Source organism: Physella acuta, unplaced genomic scaffold (assembly GCF_028476545.2).
Source record: "Physella acuta isolate Inbredline_101_S28 unplaced genomic scaffold, ASM2847654v3 ptg001377l, whole genome shotgun sequence".
Taxonomy (NCBI): domain Eukaryota; kingdom Metazoa; phylum Mollusca; class Gastropoda; family Physidae; genus Physella; species Physella acuta.
The window spans coordinates 397,501-407,303 of NW_026732892.1; the positions used below are offsets into that span (position 1 = coordinate 397,501).

Consider the following 9,803-nt stretch of genomic DNA (forward strand, 5'->3'; position numbering starts at 1 on the left):
TAATAAAAGTTGGACAAAAGCATAATTTTATTACATTTTTAAAAAGATAATTTAAAATTAAACTTTAATACGTATTATGACTTTGATCGCTTTTTTAAAAAGTTTTTAAATAAATTAACCCGAATTATGCTGAATCTAGAACAACTCTCAGTCTTCTCACGCAGGTAGCGAGCCCCAAGTATAATCCGATTTAACAAAAAAAATTGTCAGTGATTGTTTCTTTTCACCAAAATGGAACCGAATTTGTGGGTGCCCCGTTGAGAAATCAAATTTTGTTATTTGATTGTATTTTTAAATAATCAGAGACTGCCAGCTAGTTTTTTTTTTATCCCATTTTATTTTTTAAGTGAAACAACCGACTCACAAATTTCTCAAAAAGCGCTTGAGTCTAATGAGCTTAAATAATTATAAAGCGTCATATGGGATTACATTATTATTTTTTAGTTGGTATAAAATGTATTGAATAATCTTTATACTACTTAAGTCTAAGAATAACTGCTAAACTCCGAATCTATTAGCTTTGTTGTGTGCTGATTTGAAGACTAACGATGTGATGTTGATAAATGTGATAGGGAAACACAGCTGTAAACCACTATTGCTAACGATGCTTTCCCTTTAAAAAAAAAAGATTTAGAAGAAATATTTAAATTTAAGCATGAACATAGACTGGGAAATCTCTCCTAAAAAAAAAAGTTATTTGTATTAAGACCCGGACTGGCGGGTTAATCAAAGCCAACGGAGGCACCCCGCCAGAGTTCAAATTTGGGTCAGGGAAAATTTAGGAAAGATAGATCAATAATACAGCGCTAGTTTTGTTGTTTTGAGAACGTGGCTATTTTCACCCGCAGGTGGCATCTCTTCCACCTGAAATATGTTGGTATTATTGTTTAATGTTGTTTCAAGTGCCGTGTGTTACTATCAAGTTGTGCTAGCATGTATTTGTCAATGTATACTCTCAAATCAAACAAATGATTGTATGAAACAATGGCTTGGGGACTATCTTACTCTCTAAACTCGAACCCTCCTGTGTACTACTTTACTCTCTGAAGTCGAACCCTCCTGTGTACTACTTTACTCTCTAAAGTCGAACCCTCCTGTGTACTACTTTACTCTCTGAAGTCGAACCCTCCTGTGTACTACTTTACTCTCAAAAGTCGAACCCTCCTGTGTACTACTTTACTCTCTAAAGTCGAACCCTCCTGTGTACTACTTTACTCTCTAAAGTCGAACCCTCCTGTGTACTACTTTACTCTCTGAAGTCGAACCCCACAAATAACTAACGACCATGGCTGATAGCCCAAATACACTACCTCACACTATCGACTCATCCGATTTATTTATTTTTATATTGTGATGTAACATGTAAAAGTTTGCTGTGTCTTGGTAAAACAAATATTAAAGACAACAAATAAATTGTAGACATCGAATGGGATTATTTTTAAATACTTTAATATATTTAATAAATCTAAATTTAGTATTAGTAGATATAGTATGACTTCAATAAAGTATCCTTCACTGAACATTTCACTATACACTTTGATTTTATGCGAAATAGTATCAAAATAAATTGCTCTTGTATAAAATAATTCTCCACATCGTGTTTAATATATGTTACAATTTGGATTTCAATAAGAGCTTGAATGATATTTTGCCAAACGTAAAGTGGTAGTTTTTTAAACGCCATGGTAAATTAAATCTCCATTTCTATATCTATACTGTATTCTTGATGTGTGAGCTTGTTTGTTTGTTTGCTTGTTTGTCTTCTCTGTGCTTATTTTACACGTAACAAAGGTTGATCTCGTGGAAATGTTTGACAAATTCATTAAATTCCATCCTGTAATAAAAATAAATATGTTTAGTATGGCAGTTTGGTGTCAAATATGTTTAGTATGGCGGTTTGGTGTCAAATATGTTTAGTAGGACAGTCTGATGTCAAATACATTCGTTGTTGGATCAACATAAGCATTGCATTAAATGAAATAATACATATTTCTATACTTGTTTATTTGTAATATCTCATTTATGAGTTTACCCAACTATGGCACTTCAATAATTTTAAGCAGCTTTTCTTTGCCGAAGTTTTATATCATTTTAAACGACAAAGTCCAAGCTCGAACATCCCCGCCCCCTCCTCCTAGAAATTTGGCTTAAAACAAAACTTTACTGACGACATTTAGTAAGAAACAACACGAATATAAAAGTTAGAATCAAGTACCAGAACTCTCCATCGTCTTTTTTCTTTTCTCTCAATTCTCTGAGTTGTCTGTCGTTGAGTGAGTTCATCTCGGGGGAACTATGAAATATCAATTGGGTGTTCGAAGTAGAGAAATAACGAATGAAGAATAAACAGGCAATACAATTGTATCTATATATCTATATATATCTATATATATCTATATCTATATATATATATATATATATATATATATATATATATATGTATATATATATATATATATATATATATATATATATATATATTATATATATATAGATATAGATATAGATATAGATATATATGTGTGTGTGTATATATATATATATATATATATATATATATATATATATATATATATATATATATATATATATATATATATATATATATATATATTACCCATGAAATCCATGCTGTTTCAGACTACACCGGGCTAAACTACAGAAACAAACATGTGTCTAAGTTTACCTGTCAGACCATGCACCTGTCCACTCTCCATGTCCCCACGGGTTTCTCAGTCGGATCAAATTCACCACCCTACCGTAGTACCTCAGCTAGGGGAAAAATGTCCATTAAGAATATTTTGTTTTGTTTTTCTTTCATTACCAATATCATTGGTATTATTTTTTTGTTGTAATCCGAATATTCAAATATATAGATGAACTCTGGTGCAAATGTAATCTTTTCTACCTTTATCTTATAAACTTTAAACATTAATAACTCTTTATCAAAGAAATTCTAAAGATGTAATTTCTTAAGTCACACAAACCTATTACCAAGCTTGTCTAAATAGATGAGAAATTACTTTTTGAAACATTCGACATTTTTATTCCGAGTGGCTAGGTTTTACATGTTTGTATCGGTTATTGGACCTTTATGATTGAGTACGTCAACCATCCGACATCATCCCAATCTGTCAGGGCTAGGGGTAGTGCTCTCCCCTGCCTTTAGTCATGTAACAACTATATATAGTGACACCACCCAATGTAACAACTATATATAGTGACACCACCCAATGTAACAACTATATATAGTGACACCACCCAATGTAACAACTATATATAGTGACACCACCCAATGTAACAACTATATATAGTGACACCACCCAATGTAACAACTATATATAGTGACACCACCCAATGTAACAACTATATATAGTGACACCACCCAATGTAACAACTACATATAGTGACACCACCCAATGTAACAACTCTATAACAGGACACCACCCAATGTAACAACTATATATAGTGACACCACCCAATGTAACAACTACATATAGTGACACCACCCAATGTAACAACTATATATAGTGAAACCACCCAATGTAACAACTATATATAGTGAAACCACCCTATGTAACAACTACATATAGTGACACCACCCAATGTAACAACTATATATAGTGACACCACCCAATGTAACAACTATATATAGTGACACCACCCAATGTAACAACTATATATAGTGACACCACCCAATGTAACAACTACATATAGTGACACCACCCAATGTAACAACTATATATAGTGCCACCACCCAATGTAACAACTATATATAGTGACACCACCCAATGTAACAACTATATATAGTGACACCACCCAATGTAACAACTACATATAGTGACACCACCCGATGTAACAACTATATATAGTGACACCACCCAATGTAACAACTATATATAGTGACACCACCCAATGTAACAACTACATATAGTGACACCACCCAATGTAACAACTATATATAGTGCCACCACCCAATGTAACAACTATATATAGTGACACCACCCAATGTAACAACTATATATAGTGACACCACCCAATGTAACAACTACATATAGTGAAACCACCCAATGTAACAACTATATATAGTGACACCACCCAATGTAACAACTACATATAGTGACACCACCCAATGTAACAACTACATATAGTGACACCACCCAATGTAACAACTATATATAGTGACACCACCCAATGTAACAACTATATATAGTGACACCACCCAATGTAACAACTATATATAGTGACACCACCCAATGTAACAACTATATATAGTGACACCACCCAATGTAACAACTACATATAGTGACACCACCTAATGTAACAACTACATATAGTGACACCACCCAATGTAACAACTACATATAGTGAAACCACCCAATGTAACAACTATATATAGTGACACCACCCAATGTAACAACTATATATAGTGACACCACCCAATGTAACAACTACATATAGTGACACCACCCAATGTAACAACTATATATAGTGACACCACCCAATGTAACAACTATATATAGTGACACCACCCAATGTAACAACTATATATAGTGACACCACCCAATGTAACAACTATATATAGTGACACCACCCAATGTAACAACTACATATAGTGACACCACCCAATGTAACAACTATATATAGTGACACCACCCAATGTAACAACTATATATAGTGACACCACCCAATGTAACAACTATATAAAGTGACACCACCAAATGTAACAACTATATATAGTGACACCACCCAATGTAACAACTATATATAGTGACACCACCCAATGTAACAACTATATATAGTGACACCACCCAATGTAACAACCATATATAGTGACACCACCCAATGTAACAACTATATATAGTGAAACCACCCAATGTAACAACTATATATAGTGACACCACCCAATGTAACAACTATATATAGTGACACCACCCAATGTAACAACTATATATAGTGACACCACCCAATGTAACAACTATATATAGTGACACCACCCAATGTAACAACTATATATAGTGACACCACCCAATTTAACAACTATATATAGTGACACCACCCAATGTAACAACTATATATAGTGACACCACCCAATGTAACAACTATATATAGTGAAACCACCCAATGTAACAACTATATATAGTGACACCACCCAATGTAACAACTACATATAGTGACACCACCCAATGTAACAACTACATAAAGTGACACCACCCAATGTAACAACTATATATAGTGACACCACCCAATGTAACAACTATATATAGTGACACCACCCAATGTAACAACTACATAAAGTGACACCACCCAATGTAACAACTATATATAGTGACACCACCCAATGTAACAACTACATTAAGTGACACCACCCAATGTAACAACTATATATAGTGACACCACCCAATGTAATAACTACATATAGTGACACCACCCAATGTAACAACTATATATAGTGACACCACCCAATTTAACAACTATATATAGTGACACCACCCAATGTAACAACTATATATAGTGACACCACCCAATGTAACAACTATATATAGTGAAACCACCCAATGTAACAACTATATATAGTGACACCACCCAATGTAACAACTACATATAGTGACACCACCCAATGTAACAACTACATAAAGTGACACCACCCAATGTAACAACTATATATGGTTACACCACCCACCTGATGGTAGCCTGTGATGCTGTAGACGTGCCCTGCATAAAGACCATTTCCTATCTTCTCTTCTACTTGTTGGTCTGTTGTCTTCTATACAAATATTTATCAGGGTCTTAAGCTTACATTTCAGTATACATATATATGTTTATATATATAAACATAAGATATAAAGAGCGACATATGACCAAGAGGCCTTCACCTATCAGTTGGTGATGTTGAGAAACCTCCTCTTAACTTGACCTAAAATTCTATAATCTTTACATGCCCCAGAATTAACAAACCTCAAAACTGAAATAAAAAATGAACATTTGAACAATACATTTTAGCAAGTTCCCAATAAAAAGAGTATCACAACCCATAAACCACAGTTCTCTTTATACCACCCTTTTGTCAGTAAACGCCCCCCCCCCCCATATTCTTACATGGATCGCAGCTGCCATTACTGCCCGATTATTGCTGGCATCTTGCAGCTTACTATACATGTCGTCTGTTCCTTGGGTCAGGTGACGAATATCGATGACCTCCACTGGACGTCCGGTCAAGTCGCCCAATGCAACTTTCATCCTGCCACCATACAGTGCAGCGTAGCTGCCTTTAAATCTGGTTTTGACAAATATTTTTATTAACAATTTTAGCTCATTTCCAAGCAAACCTTTTTTATCGCTATTAATGTGTATAAAAAATATAAGTGCTGTGATATGCTTTATACCGCAATATATATGTATTTTTGATACTTGTCTACAACTTACTTGGCATAAGCCTTCTCCAACAGACAAGGCCAGAACTCATAGGGCCTCTCACGGTTACTGCAGTAGATGAGTCTCCCAGCCCGTGTGGGCAGATAGTCGTCTACTTCAACTTTTTGCTTTACTCCAGCGGGGTAAAAGTAGAATGTAAATCGTCCTACAATTACACAGAGTTTTAACTTTAAAAACATACGAACTAAGCACCACTAATCTAATATATAAAGCTCAGTTCTGTATGTAATGCATACCTTTGTCGTTGGTCTTGGATGAATTTAAGTATTAGAAAATTATCGTACGCATTTGTCTAAATTTATGAGCTAAAAAATTACTATTGAAAGTGTTGGGAAATAATTTTCATTTTTCAAATTATAGTAATAATTGTCGGCATGTTCATTCAACGCAAGTTTTAAAAAAATATCATCTTTTACAAAAATTCTAATTATGTCTTTATTTAGTCCTATAGCACTTACTTCCCTTTGATAAATTAGGAAAACAAAATTACTTCCCTTTATAAAACCATTGCATTATTGGAAAAGAATTTACTTTTTATTACTTTGTTTTGGTGTTGGGAAAAAAAATAATTACATAATTAGCGGGGATTGATCAAGTGCAAATGTTGTAGGTATTTTACGGATAAGCTTGGAGTATTAAAATTGTTCATTAAATTGAAACAGGCGCGTTCGTTTAAGTGAGTGCAAAAGACTATGAATAAGTTGGGGTACTATAGTCGTTTATTAAGCTAAAACAGGCGATTCCGTTGGGTTTGCGTTAGTGGTTGCGGTTTGATTTGGTTCGTTTTTGTTCTTTCTTTTTTCGTTTTTGTTTGTGTTTTTTTCTTTGGGTTTGTATTTGTGTTTTGGTTGGTTTTGCGTTTGGATTTGGTTTGTTTTCGTTTGCTTTTTCGTTTTTTGTGTGTTGTTATTGGTGGGTATTGGTGTTTGTGGTTGTGGTTGGGTTTGTTTTCGTTTGTATTTGTAATTGTGTTAGCGTTATGTTTGCGTTTTGTTGTTTTGGTTTTGGTTGGTTGTGGTTTGGGTGGGCAATTCCGAGTTTATGATGATTACTAAACACACAGGTGATGGTCTTTAACAGAAATGTTTTTCACAGAAGCCAGAGCAGGGCCTGGCCGGGACGGCTAGTCTATTATATAATCTGTTCGTAATTTAGTGGCAAAGCTGAATAGAGTGATTACTTTTTTTTATTTAGAAACTTTAAATACTTTTATATTTGATTAAACCTAACACAAATCCTGATTAATACCTCAAACATCCGAACTTTAAATGAACACCGTACCGTTAATCATGTCAATTTATTTATACAAATGTTATTGTTATTTTAATTTTTATCACTGTAATTATAACTCCAGATGATAATTGCAAATGGAAAAAAAACTTGATTTGTACATTTAAATTCTTTCTCAGAAACAGGGTAAATAACCCAGTTAAAATGTAAACCGGTCTACAAATAATATTATCTCCCTTGAAGTTTACTACGACTACCTGTATAGTATCCCCTGTCAAAAGACTGGTTTACCGGCACAACTCTCTCAAACTCAGCTCTGTGGTGGGTGGCCATGGCAGCAGCAGACGCGACGAACCAGCAGTCACCTGAAACACACGTGTAAGCTCTGCTACAGTGCTCGTCTTCTTCAGTTATGTCATTTGTAATCACTCTAGCTGGTGAAATCTACATCACTAGATAAATGTTCTTTGTTGTGCGTGTAATTTTTCCTGTTTTAACCACACAATATTGGCTTCTAATGTTTACCTAGTGCGTGTAATTTTTCTTGTTTTAACCACACAATATTGGCTTCTAATGTTTACCTAATCCTCCCTGGTCAAGGTCATGTCTGCTTTGACCCTTCAAGATAAACTGGGGTTGTTCTTTGCTGATTTCCTTTTTACAAAACGGAAAATGGCATTAGAGTTAAAAGAGACGCTAATTATTCCGTGTAACTGATGAATGTATTTTTCTTTATTTGTACCTGATATTGTCATAGTTGTATTTTGTTAGGTGACCGGAAAGAACAGAAAAATGCGCATCGGAAAACTGCGCACAAAAAATGTGCGCAAGGGAATTTATTATTTCTCCATGGACCATGTGTAAATAGATGTTAGCAAAGAATGACTACTTGTAAATTGTAGCACAATAAAACATTTTCCGCGAAATACGACACTTTTAAGTTTGCTTGTCTTTGCGCATTTTTCTGTTTGTGCATTTTTCCGTTGCGCAATTTTCCGTTTGCGCATTTTTCTGATTAATATTAATTATATTGAGGGGGAGGGTATATGGCTACTGAACCACGAAAGTTCCGAGTTCAGACCTTAGGCAGATGATGCCAGTTACCCGGGAATGATAACACGTCTTAGAGAACTCCTAAATCAAACAACTGCCGCCTTTTAGTTTGTTCTTGGATAAACAATGGTCAGTGGCTTAGGCAGGGGGGGGGGGGGGGGGTTAGGGGGGTCATAACCCCCCCATAGACCCCCTCGGTATATATATATATATATATATATATATATATATATATATATATATATATATATATATATCTATATATATATATATATATATATATGTATATATATATATAAAGTATGAGGGGGTGCAAATCGAAAGTCTGAGGGGGGGAGGGTGCAAATCAAAATTCTGAGGGGGGGGGGGGGGGTGCAAATCGAAAGTTTGTCCCCGGGTAAAAATTGGAACCCCCCCCCCCCCCCCCCCCCCCCCCTTGAGACGATCCTGGCTACGCCACTGACAAAAGGTTATGGAAAGAAAGAAAGGCAGGCCGAAGTCTGAGTTAACGGCCCATGTGGCACACGACAAGCTGAAGCATATTACTTATGTTGGAGGATTCCCCTACAAAATGACAACGAAAACTAAAGAAGAGAAAATACCAAATTCAAGGGAAACAATTGTACTTACTCTCGGTCGCTTCCATTCGGCGCTGTGTGCATCATGAACAAAATGATTAGGTAAAGCATTGTGATGCCCTGACAATATGGAGCGAAAGTGTGGAGGGAAGTCTGAGATCTCTGAACAAAGACATCATCTGGTTCTATACTTTATCAGCACTACAAAGTTCCGTCTGTGTCCAACAACTGACTAAACCAACTAACCAGGAACAAGATTGGAAATGTAGTTTTATACAGCTATAACGAAACTGACACAGCAAATTTCAGGTAATGACGGGGTAGGAAATTCTTGATATCAAATCAGTCGATGCCGTGGCCGCTCAGAGTTCTTGGTATAGAATTGATTTTTTTTAATCAGGTTGCCATTAGTAAGCCGCCATGTTTTTATCACGTGACTGCACTCACGTAACTCTCGCGGATATAGGTATACGAAGTATACGTGTAACAATTTTAAAACGAGTTGGG

At 35.2% G+C, this 9,803-nt stretch overlaps 1 protein-coding gene across 1 annotated transcript; it reads right to left on the reverse strand.

The window, feature by feature from the left end:
• Window positions 1-1,438: 1,438 nt before the first annotated feature.
• On the reverse strand, window positions 1,439-9,523 carry LOC131927144 (calpain-8-like). Its single transcript, XM_059282860.1, has 9 exons — window positions 9,349-9,523; window positions 8,247-8,319; window positions 7,923-8,030; window positions 6,427-6,580; window positions 6,100-6,277; window positions 5,684-5,767; window positions 2,687-2,772; window positions 2,216-2,293; window positions 1,439-1,834 (listed from the first exon to the last, which is right to left on the reverse strand). The coding sequence occupies exons 3-9, from the start codon at window positions 7,996-7,998 to the stop codon at window positions 1,777-1,779; spliced, it is 714 nt and encodes a 237-aa protein (XP_059138843.1). The 5' UTR covers window positions 7,999-8,030; window positions 8,247-8,319; window positions 9,349-9,523; the 3' UTR covers window positions 1,439-1,776.
• Window positions 9,524-9,803: the final 280 nt, after the last annotated feature.

Coding starts and splice junctions, on each gene's coding strand:
- LOC131927144 (XM_059282860.1), bottom strand. CDS start 7,998: ATGGCCACCCACCACAGAGCTGAGTTTGAGAGAGTTGTGCCGGTAAAC. Junction 5,768..6,099: donor TAATGGCAGCTGCGATCCAT/GTAAGAATATGG, acceptor ATATTTGTATAG/AAGACAACAGACCAACAAGT. Junction 2,773..5,683: donor GCATCACAGGCTACCATCAG/GTGGGTGGTGTA, acceptor TTTTTCCCCTAG/CTGAGGTACTACGGTAGGGT.